The 16,215-nt window shown below is 39.3% G+C and overlaps 2 protein-coding genes across 3 annotated transcripts in view; one reads left to right on the top strand and one right to left on the bottom strand.

Annotated features, from left to right (window-relative positions):
• Nucleotides 1-427: 427 nt before the first annotated feature.
• Nucleotides 428-10,005, top strand: tmc5 (transmembrane channel like 5). The gene is made up of 17 exons (XM_084393479.1): nt 428-613; nt 2,368-2,470; nt 2,559-2,628; nt 2,731-2,985; nt 4,693-4,835; nt 5,185-5,332; nt 5,409-5,561; nt 5,647-5,816; nt 5,907-5,982; nt 6,075-6,172; nt 6,944-7,039; nt 7,129-7,204; nt 7,285-7,418; nt 8,558-8,731; nt 8,825-8,903; nt 9,011-9,094; nt 9,572-10,005. The coding sequence occupies exons 1-17, from the start codon at nt 523-525 to the stop codon at nt 9,632-9,634; spliced, it is 2,013 nt and encodes a 670-aa protein (XP_084249605.1). The 5' UTR covers nt 428-522; the 3' UTR covers nt 9,635-10,005.
• Nucleotides 10,006-10,134: 129 nt separating this feature from the next.
• Nucleotides 10,135-16,215, bottom strand: part of rab40c (RAB40c, member RAS oncogene family) — a 21,314-nt gene continuing 15,233 nt past the window's right edge. Inside the window, exons 5-7 of one of the 2 annotated variants that reach the window (XM_084421036.1) lie at nt 15,900-15,977; nt 13,981-14,203; nt 10,135-12,685 (exon numbers count right to left, since the gene is read on the bottom strand). In XM_084421036.1, the coding sequence (XP_084277162.1) occupies nt 12,411-12,685; nt 13,981-14,203; nt 15,900-15,977 (576 nt within the window). In that variant the 3' untranslated portion in view covers nt 10,135-12,410. The remainder of the gene's footprint in view (nt 12,686-13,980; nt 14,204-15,899; nt 15,978-16,215) is intronic. The other variant, XM_084421035.1, reaches the window with a different exon arrangement.

Below are 16,215 nucleotides of genomic sequence, written 5' to 3'. Positions count from 1 at the left end.
CAAATTAACCCTGTAATGGAATGGAAATTAGAACAGATCAAATAACAGCTCATTGTTTAAGATGTAAGTCCCATGGTGCCACCAGGTGAGAGATTTAACAATCGGTTAGCTAACACATCTTTCTGCCAAGGTTCAATGAATTTGTTTAATCCTTCAAAAAGTAAACAACAGTAGTTGTTCAGTAAATGTCGTCATTATATTGCTGCTGACGAGTTGGAAGACAGTCACAGTTAATGAATAACTAATGAATACCTTTTTAAATGTAATACAATACCTGACCACAGAGTTCCTCTTGAATGGTATTGGTTGGTGAAACCTGTTACCCGGACAACAGGGCACAAAGATAAAGTGAGTTACAGCCCACTTGTACCTTGTATCCTACAATTAATCCACAGCTTCCTTGTTCCTCCAGTGAGGTCAGCAAACCCAGCAGGTTATTGTTCCTGGAGTATGTATACATGTAATATTTAAACAGAATTTATTTATTCTCTGTCAAGACAAATCTATGATCAAAACAGCAGGATGAGGAGGATGAGTGTATTCCCACAGCATGGCACAGCTCTGGGAACCCTGGGACTTACTGCAAGAGAAATCCGACAGGAAGTTGAAAACAGTAAGTCATATTTGACCAAATCTGCTGCTTTACAAACATTCATTGTATTAAAAGGTGGGGATTTTTTTATATTATATTTGAGGATACATTTGTTTAAGGATTCGTACTGTCACATTTGATCAACTAAATGTCTTAATTTCTGAATAAATTTATTATTTACTAAAAATTCTACTGGTAGTGTACGAATAGTGTAGTTAAGAAGTGTAGTGACTATATATATACTGTATATATATAAGTAGGCATAGTGACTTGTGAAAATATTCATACCACTTTGTACCACCATAATGACAAAGCAAAAAAACAGATTTGTGACAACTTTGCAAATGTATTAAAAAGGAAAATCCAAAAGAAGTAAATTGCATAAGTATTTTTACCCTTAACTCAATACTTAGTTAAAGCGCATTTACAGCCTCAAGTCTTTTTGGGTATGATGTGACAAGCTTTGCACATCTGCATTTGGCGATTTTCTGGCATTTTTCTCCTCAGATCCCCTAAAGCTTTGTCAGGTTAGATGGGGACCATCAGTGGATAGCCAGTTTCAGATTTCTCCATAGATGTTCGATTGGGTTCAAACCCAGGCTCTTGCTGGGCCACTCAAGGACATTCACAGAGTTGTCCATAAGCCACTCTTGCATTGTCTTAGCTGTGTGCGTAAGGTCATTGTCCTGGAAGGTGAACCTTCCGGCCAATCCGGGGTTCTAGATTAAAAAAATCATTTGTCAGGGACTTTTGATCTGTTGTCTAGATTCAAAAATGATCTGAAAAATGATGCTGCTACCACAACACTTTACTGTTGGGATGGTATTGTGCAGGTGGTGAGCAGTGCCTGGTTTCCTCCATACATGATGCTTGGAACTGAGGTACATCAGACCAGAGAATAATGTTTCTCACAGTCTGAGAGAGTCCATTAGGTGCTTTTTTTTTGGTGCAAATTCCTAGTGGGTTTTCATGTGTCTTCACTGAGGAGAGGCTTGAGTCTGGCCACTCTGCCATAAAGCCCAGATTGGTGGATTGTTGCAGTGATGTTTGTCCTTCTGTACATTTCTCCCATCACCACATATGATCAACCAGAGTGACCACCACCACCATTCTTGGTCATCACTCTAACCAAGGCCCTTCTCCATCCATTGCTCAGTTTGGCTAGAAGACCAGCTCTAGGAAGAGTCCTAATTGTTCCAAACTTCTTCCATTATGGATTATGGAGGCTACATGCTTCTGTCAACCTTTAATGCAGGAGATTTTTTTTGTAGTCTTCCCTTGATCTGTGTCTGATACAATCCTGTCTCTGAGCTCTACATGCAGTTCCTTTGACCTCATGGTTTGGTTTTTGCTCTGATATGCATTTTCAGCTGTTAGACTTTTTATTGAGAGGTGTGTGCCTTTTCAAATCATACCCATTCAACTGAATTTGCCACAGGTTAACTCCACTTAAAGTGTAGTAACATCACCAAGCCAAATTGGAACGCTCCTGAGCTAAATTTGAGGTGTCCCAGAAATGGGTTTGAACAAATCTGTTTTTGCTTTGTCATTATGGTGTATGGAGTGTAGATTAATGTGGGACAAAAAAACGTAATTTAAAGTAGTTTAACATAAGGCAGCAACATAAAATGTTAAAAAAAAAACTTTCACAAGGCACTGTATATTTATATAGTGTATATATTGTACAGAAAGTTTGGAACAATTATGTTACATTGTCTACAATAAGAAGGACTGTTTCAGATGTCCTTCAACTAACTGAATGTCTGTGATCCCAGAGACATCTGAACTGGTCTCAGACCTGGCTGACCTGTCAGCCGGAGGCAGATTTCAAGCAATTCGATCATTACCTATGCCATTTAATGAGAGGAAAACAATCAGGTTAATGTATTTTATAATAATACATTTTTGCAGTATTTCCCACAATGCTAAATTTGATCTAAACTTGAACTTACACTCCCCTCAACAGGAATAGAGTGAACTCTGTCAAACTCTCAAAGACCATCCTCCCTGCAGACTGTCGTCAACAGGTGTCTCGGGTAAAAAGATAAACGCACTTTTTTTAAATCTAGATTAGTTATTATCATGGTTCGCAATCAAGAGCTACATAATATTTCAAGACTAATAATCCGCCTCTTCAGTCGTTCCGCAGATTCCGCGCCAGCTTGGCATCAGCCAGGCAGCATTTGGTTGTATGGCAGGGCACCCTGAAGGAGATCGGGGGCAGGTTTGGCACTTCTGTCCTCTCCTACTTCTTGTTCCTCAAATGGCTGCTGAAGTTCAACCTCTTCTCCCTCCTCATCAACTTCTGCTTCATCACAATCCCACAAATTGTGCATGCGCCCAATATCAGCAGCGTCACAGGGTTCAGAGGACTTGAGCTCCTCACAGGGGGGGTGAGTTTTAATACTGAGTTCAAACTTTATATTCATTAACACTTTATACTAAGGTTCAATTTGTTAACATTAGCTAGTGAATTAAGAAGGTTTTTTTTTCACAGCGATGCCATATAGAAGAACTTTTTTTTTTGCTCAGAGAACCTTTTAGTGAACATTTCTTAAAATAACTTTTCTACGTTTGAAGAACATTTTAATATTCTAAAGAACCTTTTTCCACCATAAGAACCTTTTTGTGGAATGGAAAGGTTCCATGGATGTTAAAGGTTCTTCATGGAACCATCAATGCCAATAAAGAACATTTATTTTTAAGAGAGTAGCATGCGCTAACAATAATTTACTTTTATTACAGCATTTAAGTTAATTTTAGAATTAATTTAAGTATTTAACCCTTGTGCTGGGTTGAAAACCCTATAACACTTGTGTTCCCGGTCATAAATGACCGGCCTGAAAATAATTGCTTATAAATCTCTTGATATGCTACCGTATCACCAAATATTGCATCCAATCTTTTTGTCAGCTTGTTTTCTTTCAATTAGGACAGGTTCTGTATTTATTTTTTGGAACTGATAAATCGTAAGCCTCACTGATTTGAGAATAAAGTTCATGTGTGTGAAAAAGAAAGCCTGCAAGCCTGCAAAATAGTTTGTTTGTGCACATAAATGTGTGTATAAGCGCTGATGCATGTGTATGCATGTATCCACACATGCACAGGTCCTAGGCCTTTATTTTTGCAAGCCCACATGTAAATATGTGAACATGATGAACATGCTCTTGATTTTCGACTCTACCATTCATTTCAATGGGCAGTCATTTTTGACCAATATAATCTCAGATCAATGAGGCCTAAAATCAATCAGTTTCAAAAATAAATACAAAACCTGGCCTAATTTAAAGAAAACAAGTTGACTAAAATATTGAATCCAATATTTAGTGATAACAAGAGATTTATAAGTTATTTTTTAGTAGGCCGGTCATTTTTGACAGGGAACATGGTTAAACATGAACTGGTTTAACTGGTTAAACATTAAAGCACACTAGTTTGATAAACAGTGCAAATGTTTTTCAGATTTTATGTAAAATTGTCAAAATTATCCACTTTTTTTCATATAATAACCTATGAGGCTCAGATAAATAAGGCCTCAACTCCAAAAAGAAATATAAAACCGGTCCTAATTGAAAGAAAAGAAGTTGAAAAAAAGATTGAATTTAATATTTGGTGATGATGTAGCATAATGAAAGATTATAAGCCATTTTTTTTAGGCCGGCCATTTTTTACCAGTCACCACAAGTGTTACGATGTGGAAATAAAAACACAAAAAATGACAAAAAGTATCAAAACATTTTTGGGAAGTTGTTAGACTTTCACAGAAAGTCAGTAAATTTTAGTCCAATGCAATAACATTAGCATTTCGGGTACGGGAGACTAAAAATCTTAAGTAAATTAAATACTAAAGTAATTTAATTTAAGTAAATTAAGTAAATGAATGATCATTTATGAATCATAAACAAATCATAATTTTTTACAGCTTTAAAAGTAAAAAAATGTTTATTAGAGATCTTAATAAATTCTGTAAAAATATTGTTAAAAAAATCATGATAATTAATGCATTAACTAACCTTAATGAACTGAACCTTGTGTTCATCATACAGAACTTTGGTTTTCTAGATCTATAGAATATGGAGTGACAATATCTTTGTCGACAGGGTTATTTCAACCAGACGGTCTTGTTCTATGGTGGTTATAATGGTGAAGTGATTGTATCCACACCAGCCTACAACATGCAGTTGGCCTACTTTTTCACCATAGCTGCATATCTGGTGCTGTGTGGGGTGTCTCTTATCTACAGGTAACATATTTAGTGGTACTGCAGGTTTCTAAGGCCTTTACAGCATACAAGCAATACAAAGCATGTTTTGTAGCTAGATAACTTCCTGTTGCACATTTTCCCAGACTTCACATATCAAATATTTGCCATTTGAAAGCCATATGGAAATATAAGGTTCCAGTCATTGGCTATAATCATTTCCCTGACAAATATGAATGTTTTGAGCTTTGAAAATTTGCATTTTGTGACTCAAAGGTGAGCAGAAGTAATGAACGGTGCAACAAGATAACATGTCTACAGTATGTTAGATTAATGCCAGAATGGAATGCAAAAAAAAAAAAAGATCTGGTTTTCTTTTCCTCTTCCTCAGCATGTCCAGATCCTTTCAGAATAACTTTGTGCTGGAGACAGGACCCGTCTCTGGAGGAGCATGGCGTCTCTTGTGCAGCTGGGACTTCAGTGTTGTCAATGAAAAAGCCATTCAGTACAACAAGAACAACCTCGGCATTCAGCTGAAGGTTCATACCCGTGTACCTTCTTGTAGGTGTCATCCCTTGTCTGTTTCCATTGGCTCATTTTGACTGTGTCTTCCAGGAGTCCTTATCAGAATGGTTACTGGAGAAAAACAAAGCGTCTCTGTCTGACAGAATAAAGCGCCTATCTCTCCACCTACTGGCCTGGCTGCTCTCTTTAGGACTCGCCCTAGGCTCCGGTGCAGGGATCTACTTCCTGGGGACAAATGAGCTGGTAAGTTCATTCACAGTGTGGTAAATACACAAAGAATACACATTTTGCTTGCATTTCACGCTCGTGTGCTTATGTTTTGCTGCAGACCTTCAATTTCGATCATGATCCAAATGATTTAACGGCCGAGGCATCTACTCTACTTCTGCCTGTGGTTGTGTCGCTCATAAACCTGATCGTGCCTCTCCTCTACTCCCTCATCAGCAAAATGGAGAGCTACTCCAATCCACGTGCACAGATCTACATAAGCATCATCAGGTGTGATCATTGTTTTGTCACCAGAAGAATCAGATTTCCATTGCTAACAATGCCAGGTGACCTCATCTTTATTGTCTGCCATGTTCCTAGAAATGTTGTTTTGAAGATGTCCCTTCTTGGAATTCTTTGCTTTTACTGGCTGAATTCTGTTCCCAACAACATCTCAGTAGGTGCACCATAAGTGTAATTTATCATGGATTACTAGCAAAGCATGATTATGTTTCTTTTTACGCAGTTGTAATCTTTTTTATATTCAAGTGTTGGGAGTCCTTTGTGGGGCAGAGTGTGTATCGACTGCTGATCATTGACTTCATATTCTGTCTACTCGGCATTTTCTTTGGGGAATTCCTACGCAAGTGAGTCAAATACATCTTGGCTGCTGAAGTAGGTTTGCAAAAGGCAGCTCACGGCTGGAAATTTAGTACCATCCAGTGGATGATTTCCACCACTTTAATATGTAAAACTTGTATGCAGCTTTAGTAGAATCATTCAAAGATTCCAAATAATTAATATACTAAAGTTTGGAGTTTGTACGTTATTTTTATTTATTTTTGTAATGTTTTTGAAAGTCTCATATGTTCACCAAGGCTGCATTTATTTTAATCAAAAATGCAGTAAAACAGTAATATTGTAAAATATTACTGCAATTTAAAATAACTGTTTTGTATTTGAATATATTTTCAAATGTAATGTATTCCTGTCATGGGAAAGCTGAAGTTTCAGCATCATTACTCCAGTCTTCAGTGTCACATGATCCTTCAAGAACTATTCATTTTTTAAAATAGACATATTTTGTAACATTATAAATGTCTACAATGTCACCAATTAAATGCATCCTTGCTGAGTAAATAAATATAAATGCTAAATTTAAATATGCAACAATTTTTTTTACATATCTTACTGACCCCAAACTTTTGAATACTGTAAAAAATATATTTGCCGTTTACTTTGTAGAATAAACTGTGTTTTTACAGACTGATAAATAAATAAATCTAAGGAAATGGTTTACATTACAGTTCTATTCATGAGTGTACTGTGGACCCTTCCAAATGAAGAGTAATTACTGATTACAAATGACACAGAATCAATAGATTCACTTTCATTTCACTTTTTCAAAATTGCTACAGTGTAATCGGAACCATGTGCATCCAGAGTCTCGGCGTCCCAGAGTTTGACATTGCTAGGAATGTACTTGATCTGATCTATGCCCAGACTCTGGCTTGGTAAGTCAATATCCGCATCTCCTCAGGTCTATACTTTGATATTCCTTCAAGCTGATTGTCTCTTTTATCTCTCTTCCTGTCTGCCCCAGGATTGGAATTTACTTCTCCCCCCTACTTCCTGTAATGCAAGTCTTTAAATTGTTTATCATCTTTTACTTGAAAAAGGTAAGCACCATTATAGCATCGCTTTGTCCTTGCAGTCGAGATTATATTGCACGTTCTTAGTCTCACGGTTCCTGTTTCAGATCAGTCTGAGCATGAACTGTCAGCCTCCCAAACACACGGGCAGAGCCGCACAGATACAGACGGTCTTCATCGCCCTGCTCTTCTTCCCCTCGTTTGTGGGCACGCTGTCCATGGTAGCTTTCACAGTGTGGAGGTGGAGTTGACTTCCGACCAAGTGACATATCTTAAATGTTGTTTGCTGCTTCATTTTGTTTCGTATAATCGTGAACACTTCCTAATTCAACGACAGTTGACAGTTGAATTCAATAAGTTTTTGAGGGTTTTCCACTGCTCTGATTTTTGTTATTGTATGTCTATTTAAACATGACCTACAGTAGATGGGAGTTTTGTACTGCAAGCACCACGTTTTTAAAATGCCATGTCAGTTTATTTATTTAGTTGTTTTGACAGGGTGTGTTCATGGCAAGAACAGGGTAAAATCAGTTTAAGAAAAATCTAACCGTGTCAAGTTAAAGGAGCTAAAAAACATGTCTCAATACCATTAGTGTTTTAAGACGTAAGGCCGCGCGCGTATTGTGTAAACGAGGCTGTTCACGCTCTTGCATTTAAATTTGTGTGATACAGCACAGAGAAATAGTAAAGGGCTAGGGCGGGCCGCGGGACAACCCGTCACTCACATGACATCACAGTAATAGCAAACCACAGCGATCCAACAAAATCAAGTCCCGCCCCAATTTTTTCTTGTTCCAGAATGTGTTTCATTCGAATATACGTCACAATAGGGAATAAAAGACTATCGCAACTTCGATCGTTTCGATTTCCGACTTGATTTCAAATCAGGCAAAACAACAAAAAAATCGAGATATTTCTTATATTAATTCACCCTCTAAACAACTGTCTTAAAACAATTGGATATATGAGGCAGCCCATTTTAAAAGTGTGATTACTATACCCAGAAAAGCCATATAAATTAATAAAATAATTTAAAGAAATGTTTTATTTTATTTTATTGAATATATATTTTTCTAGTTATGCCAGACTTCCAAATATTTTAATGGGGTAGAAATTTTGAGTTCAAAATATAATTTTAAAACCCTTCTCCTTAAACCTCATAAAGTAAATCATGACCTTCTGGAAAAAATCATGAGGCATTTGAATATTGTTGTGGACGAGGGGGGTTGGGGTTATGGATGGGAGGGCCTTGGTGTCAAAAAAGGTTGAGAACCACTGGTCTAGCACATTATGTAGATAAAAGCAGGACAGTGGGGTGCAAAATGCATTGTGTGAACCGGCCCTTACTGTATGTTACAGTCTTTTCCACTTGTCTTGCAGCCTGAAGCCCTCAGATCAGTGTGGGCCCTTCCAGGGTCTCGACACCCCATTCTACACCATTTTCAATTGGACTGATTCAATCAAGGACCCTCCGGAAAGTAAATGGGTCTGGTGGATATTTGAAAACGTACTGAGAAGTGAACTCTTCTACTATCTGATTACCCTCATCATCCTGTAAGTCCACAAGCTGGATGTTTTGTGAACGCCTTAACACAAAAGGAAACCTTTTTTCTAGATCTTTCTTCATTCCCCGCTCTCTTCTTTCAGAGTCATCACTTTTTTTCTCTGGCAAATCACTCAGGGACGGAAACAGCTCATCAAGACTCTGCGAGAGCAGATTGTGAATGTGAGTGCTGAGATAATACGGACCTCACTTTAGCATCCACTGCGCTTCAGTGTCGTCCAGAACGAATAGTTTTAACCTCAGTGACCCTTCTTCCTTCTGCCTGTCAGGAAGGAAAGGACAAAGTGTTTCTCCTGAATAAACTACAAACTATACAGAAGCAGAGAAGGGAAATGGCGTCTTACATACCTCAGGTGCGTGTTCTGTCTGGTCTAACATACATTCTTCTTGCATCTAGTTATCGTTAGTAAAATACTGTACTCAACAGAAAGAGAGACATATTGTGATTGTGGAGATTTCAGCCCAACACAACAGAACTCAGGGTACCACAGTCCTTAGCAGGCTTCAGAGAAACCCCAGAATAGGGCACGCTCATACTGAAGATACTCTACTGCCAGGGGCCGTGCCTTCAAACGCCACAACCTCTTAACAGACAGAGAGCTCACACCGGTAGCCCACGATCCCTTCTGACATGCAGCAGGGGTCGAAATAAGATCAATGTTTACGTAAAATGTATTTCCATCTCATTCTTTCTGGCGGCCTGTAAAAGCTGAAAAAAAGCACAGCATTTTTCTTGTGAGGTCATATATTGAGTAAAGCTGAAACTTTCTGCCCATTTGAAAGCACTTTTAAACATTCTCATCATCTTGATCTTATTTTCTGTCATGCAGGACTTCGACCAGACACCACATTTCAACACAAACCTGATGAATACTCTGCCCTTCGATATGTGACAATATATTCTCTGGTTATTTTTGATGTACATGCACTTTTCTGTAAATATTGCATTTATCTGTAACTTATTCAGAAAAAAAATCTAACTATCCCCTGTGTATTGGATGGGAAGAGGAATTGTTTGGAAAGCATGTGTTCCCACAACTTAATTTGTTCCCTCATTTTCATTTAGTTAAATAATGGCTACAACTTAACTAAAACAGAAGAACAATTGAATAAGTCATGGGAATGAATTCTGAATGCATGGCCATTATATCCTTTTTTCACCCTGCACGTCATGCGCAGGGCTCCGTACTTTCCTCATGATAAGTAGGAAAAACAAGCTAACATTTTACCCCTAGTCATTTGAGTTTTTCCCCCCAATGTATAATCTGATACATCCTAATAATAATTTATTCTGATATCTTTGTAAATATCAACAAATAAATATTTTAATATGTAAATAAGTGCCGTCTGTGGTGAGCAATGTTGGGTGCAAAGAACCTCAAAGCTTTGTTTTACTGATAACAATATCAATTTTATTGTGAAAAAGTCATTGCTTTCATACACTTAAGAACTGTACAATCAATAATTTAAAAAAATGTTTTTCGTTGTTATTGTTGCAAGAACTTCTGATAATTATGCAGGTATTTCAGCAGCTTTTTAGCTTCAACCAAAGGAAAATAGTGTTTACAATTGTGTGTTCCTACTGCTCCACCAAATCACATTTCCCTTTATCCCGTTCACACAGAAGAGGAAACACCAGGAGGGTCCCGTCATGCTGCCCGACGTTACACTTAAAAACCATGAGCATGTTTTTTTTTTTTTTTTTTTAAATATAATCAGAGGCTTCAGTTACAAAGAGGAAAAACACTTTACAATACAAAAAAAAGTTGAAATGGAACATTCTAACTAAGTCACAGAATTTCTTTGCATCGTATGATGTGCATATTACAGAGAAGAACAACCAGTGCTCTCGACCGAGAGGCTCAAACTAATACCTACGGATTCTGAAGATGTCCAAAAAGGAATAAAAGAACACTTCTTTGTAGTATTTCTATTACCACAGCCTTTCGGGATTCAAAGATTAATGGGGGGGAGGCCAAAAACATTCTGTGGACCCTTTAGTATTTATGTCACCCAACAGATGGACTCTAATATGCACAACTGCTCTAAACGCAAGACCAACACGCGGCAGGTTCATTCTATTGGCTATAGCGACTGCAAAAGGCCTGTAGCGAATAGCTTATAGGTCAAACACTGAGAGCTTGCAGCCCTCTAGAGGAAGTTTAAAGGCCTCCTGCTGGCAGCCTGTCGCTCAGCCCGGTTTAAACGGGCTTCATTGGGCAGGTCTGTCGCTGGAGGACGAGGCTCGTCCCTGAGATGAAGGGGGTGGAGGAGGAGAAACGGAAAAGATGAGGAGCATCTATTATTCAGCTAACACGGCTCATCAGACGTGGAAGAAATGCACCGCTGCTTCTGACGTGATTCGATAACGCCAGGAAAAGCCAAAGGAAGTGTCGTAGATTCCACTTGTGACGTCACCATTTCATTTGTGCTTGATATTTAGGAGCAAGCTTGAATGGGTTTATTATCCTTCATTCTGACATATATATCTATCTATAGAGAAACCATGCTGTATGTGCAGATTAAAAGGGCTTCGAGCAAAAGACCTGACTTTTGAACTCATGCGACAACACTGAAAACTGGTAGAACACATGGGATTTGAAATCATTGTGCATTTTTACCAGACAAGTGAGAAAGTATAACGGGAAAGTACTGAAATGTGTGGCAAATGCAGGGTCAACGAATGAGAAAATCAGGCAGATGTGGTACTGAACTCTGGACATTAGGAGAGGTAATTACAGTATAATGTTAAAATATTGTAAATATGATGAATAATCCCACAAGACATGCCTCATCCCCTGAGGAGAAATGTCCTGTTAATCCGTGTTTAAGGAGAAGACAGTTCTGACCTAAAGAGGAACATTTCATCAAACACCTTTTTTTCTGGATCTTCAAGGACTTTCCAGCGATCAGAAGGTGCATGAAAATGCTTGTGCCGTCTCTCTTTTAGCCGAGTGGTCCCACAGTCCACACTCTGTTGTTAATTCACTCTGTTGATTGAGTCATTGTGCAAACGGCCGGTAAATTCAAAGACCACCAATTTGCAGTGCAAATCACATTTTTAATACATCAGTTCATATGCAAGCACTACAAGTCATTTCGCATCAGCCCTCTCATTGTTGGTGAGCATGCAAGACCATGTGACCGTATGAGGTACTTTGCAAGGAGAACAGACCCCTGCACAGAGCCGAAAAGAGGAAAACCATATGCAAAGCACAGAAGATTATGAGTATGAGCAACCGAGAACTCAACCAAAGCGTAATAAGCCCATAAAACAACTTCAAAATGAGGCCTGTCAGCCACTGCAGGGTTTAATCTGCATGAATTCTCCAGCAGAGGGCGCTAGTGAAGAAGGAAAACTGTTGGTGATCACTGCATAAAAATAAAATTAAGAATTAAAATAAAAAAAAGTCTGATGAAGGATTCGGTTTTATTCAAGGTCTGTGGGTGAGAAATCAATTGTACTGCAGCAAGGTGAGGGGAATAATGTAGCCGTTTGTAGCGCCAGGAAGTGTTTGTTCACATCCTGCTCTCTCCACTTTGGGAGGTGCCACACCTCAGTTGCGTCATCGACCCAGCCCTGTGACGGTTTCCTTGTGTGTTTGCCCGTGTGCACCTGAGTGTTATATAAGGGAAGGGAGGGGGCGGCCCCACCCCTATGCCCGGAGGCTAGGAGATCTTACAGTTGCTCCTGGTGCAGTTCTGTGGCGGACTCTGAGGCGGCCGGATGGATTTGGAGCGTTTGAGGCTGTTGCCTTTGCTGCCTCCGGCGGCGTTGGCCAGCGAGTAGGACCGACCGTGCATCATGACGGCGTTCATGCCGTTCGCCATGGAGAATGACTTCAAATGGCTCTTGATGGCTACTGGAAGCGGTAGCTTATCGATTAGGTGCACAGGGGTACAGGAAACAATGGCGCGGCAGCACAAGTCCTGCAGACTGAATACTGCAATGACACAAAAGACAAAACGCACACAATTGAGTTACAAAACAACGGCGATCAGGAGGTTGAGCGGTTACATAATCGAACCATAAAAACTAAATAAGCAAGCATGTGATACTCCAGGGTTTCAATAGTAGCTGCCTCAATGCATCTGCATGCTGAGATCATTTTTTATTCTCTTTACTAAAGTAATGAGAACGTTTTAAATGATTCATCATTCCCTCAGCAGATGTTAACAGATGCAAATGGTGAGACTCAAATGGGAAGCCTGACATGGGAATATTATTTAAGTATTAGACTGTAAAACCTCTGGGAAGATGTTTGGTATGTTTAGCTAAAACAACAGTGCTGTTAGCAAGCCTTCTTTAACACGGTCAGTGTTTGGGATTTAAACCATATTAACTAACAGCTGTAACTCTTGAATAGTCCTGGTCATGCTGCAGTTTATAGGGGGTTTATATCTGTAACTATAGTGAAAAAGCCTTTATGTATAATGCATTTTAAAGGTATTCATAATGTAATAAATAATTGTAACCAAAGTTTAGAATGCATTATAATATTTGCAGATTCCTTGTTACATCTGAAATGGTTGTTTGTCATGTGCTTTAATGCATTATATGTTCTAAAGGAGTAACATAAGAATTATAACTGTTTACACAATTATTCACGAGATCATATATAAGCTTTAAGTAAAATGTTATCCAAATAGGTTCGTCAATCAAATCCAAATGAACCGACAGCGTTTTCTAAACCAACAGATGGATCTTTTATTTTATTCATAATATGATTTAATATAATTAGGCCTGCACGATATAAAAAAAAAACGTGTTAAACAACAAATAACATAACAGCTCCTGCATGAACAGTCAAGGAGAGAGTGTAAATGGCTGACATTTTGAGAGGCATGTTGAAAGCACTTCCCGTTCTCTGAAACGCAGGATGCTGCTTCTGCTAAACAGCTCATCTGGGGCACTGCGAGGTCTCATGGGAAAATCCCACATAATAGTGGAAACAGACAGAGAAAGAAGTGCTTCACTGAAAGCCTTCTGCCTCTAATTACGCAGCTCTGGACGACATAGTGTGGTTTTCTATGCTAATGGAAAGCTATGCTGATCGTGCCAGTCATCCTGCATCACCCAGAAGGTTAAAACCAAAGATTTCCACTGTATTAGTGGCATTACGGTCTAAAATATCAGGAAGAATAGGCCTTTTTAATGGATTTGAAAGTGAGGAGATGTTGCCGTATCGGTCTATCACTAGTTATCTTATTCCTCTGAATGCTCAGGAGAAAGACTCACCTCTGTTGGGCTTCCAGAACTTCTCCATGCCATGCCTCATGAGCACGATGCGCGAGAGCTCCGTGAACGACTCGATGACGTTGAAGTTACAGAGGGGACTCACTTCGAAAAACGTCATGCCGTTTTTTTCCGCGTACGCCCGTGCCTGTTCTGTGGGGACCTGTCGCTTGAAAGCCAGGTGCAGCCGGTTACCCACAAGGATACGGGGCACACCAGGTGCATGCTGAGGAAAGACAAAGAGACAAGAAAGTGGGTTACAAAAGGGGGATGGGAGGACCCGAGAGATACACAGTACTGTCAGACTGAGTGAATCTCAAACAGTGTCACAGCTGGCCTGTCTCATTTATTTATTCAATAAGGCCTGTCATATCTGTGCCCAGCTCTAGTCCACAGAGAAAAGAGCACTCTCAAGGAGCTGTGCGGGGCAGCCGCAAGTGGAGTCAAATCAAACCACAGTCAAGTCTCAAATCTAATTTCTTTGAATCCGAGTCAAGTCTTGAATCGTGCTCCAAAAAGATGTGAGTCGAGACCAAGTAGGGATGCCCAATATATCAGTACCGTATATAACCGTATATAATATATCAATGCTCTGCATACCCAAGCCATTCGTGGACTCGCTTGAATAACATTAATACTATAAATTCCCTTGTTTGATGTGTACCATAAACCTTACATGATAAAATACGTATGTAACTCTCCGTCATTTATTTATTTATTTGCCAAACGACAGTAATTTTATTCAAATCTGCCCAGTTACGGCGGGTTTCGGGTAAGCGGACTACTAAAACAGTTTCCTCCCTAAACTCATTTGATGCTTGCTGAGAAAATACCTGCACCATGCACCCTTTCAAAGCTCAGCAAGGTCAAAGCTCATTCTGTGTTGAAATGACTCACTATGAATCATCAGCTCAAGTCTGACTCAAATAACAGCAGCAAAGTCAAAGCAGAGCCTCAAGTATTCTAATATTTACCAAAGCAGGTCAAAAGTTCTCAAGTTTAAGTCTCCTGTTCCAACTAACACAACCCTCTTTCTCTCCATCATACGTGCGGTTTGTGCAGCACAGATATGTTTCTGACATGTATCCACTTAATTAAACACAAGAACATACAACTCTCAAACGAGGAAGGAAGGAAGGAAGAGACTGTAACAGAGAAGCCTACGAGGAAGGGGGCTGCAGTAAGAGAGGACATCCTCTCTGGATATCAAGCACAGGGCCAGGAACAGGAGGACGAAAGACAAAATAGCTATAATAAATGGAAGTAGGGCTGTATGTATATGTATATGTATATGTATATACATATAAACACGATTAAACGTGAGCCAAAAGGAAGAAACATTTATAATTCCCTGTGAAAATGAGTGAGACGCGAGTGAAACGAGATTTCATGTCCAGTGGAATAACTAATAGAAAACGGTTACATTCTCTTATTCAGGATGAATCCAAATGTTTCCATGGCTGCATTGCAACATTGAATTGCTAACCTATTATTTCTTTTGTACAAGTGTAAAAGTGTTTTGCGTCCCTGAGTAAATGTAAGTTGCTGCAATCGGGGACGCCATTGTGGCTCTCTTTCGTACATCATCAATTACTTGCGTGCAAACGAAACACAATAAACGCTGTCATGTTATCTTGCTTTCAAGACGCCTGATGTTTGGGAATGCAATTGTGTGACTTTTGAGATGGCTTGTGATGAGATTGATCCGCTGGTTAGTCCAGTTTGAGTTTGCAATATCAAGCAGCATAACAGGCTGTTTTGTACAGCTAAAAATGACTAGAAGCGGATGACACCAGAAGCCAGACATATTCAAGTTACAAAAGCGCTCGCTCTGATGTTAAAAATAAGGTGGATAGCCTACAGAACTATGGGTATAATTGTGACCTCACTTCCTGTTATCATTCAGAGCAGCTTACTCTTACCTCATCAATCTCCCTGATCCAGCGGTCTATCCCGTCAAATGACCAGCGGTTGGTGATGTCATACACCAACAGGATCCCCTGTAGAGGCCAAACAAACAATGCATTGTTATCCGGTATCCTGTTCATGCAGTGAGGAGGGACGTTAACAGACTAACAGGACATGAACTGTGCTCGGCAAAAGCATTTCAACACGCTCTAAGCCCACTAGTGAGAAATGTTCTTGTTCAGTTCAAACTTTTGAACTCACCATAAACACACTGGTCCTTGTGGAGTATGTAAACTTGTTTACAGTAAGTTAATGTGTATGCCCTTTTTT

This window comes from Rutilus rutilus, assembly GCF_951802725.1.
Source record: "Rutilus rutilus genome assembly, chromosome: 1".
Lineage (NCBI taxonomy): Eukaryota > Metazoa > Chordata > Actinopteri > Cypriniformes > Leuciscidae > Rutilus > Rutilus rutilus.
This window is presented reverse-complemented; position numbering and strand designations above follow the sequence as displayed.

Bases quoted from the DNA above. Each gene is read 5' to 3' on its own strand.
- tmc5 (XM_084393479.1), top strand. From the start codon at position 523: ATGAGGAGGATGAGTGTATTCCCACAGCATGGCACAGCTCTGGGAACC. The intron at 5,562-5,646 runs GTAAGTTCATTC...GTTTTGCTGCAG, and splicing joins TCCTGGGGACAAATGAGCTG to ACCTTCAATTTCGATCATGA. The intron at 6,173-6,943 runs GTGAGTCAAATA...AAATTGCTACAG, and splicing joins TTTGGGGAATTCCTACGCAA to TGTAATCGGAACCATGTGCA.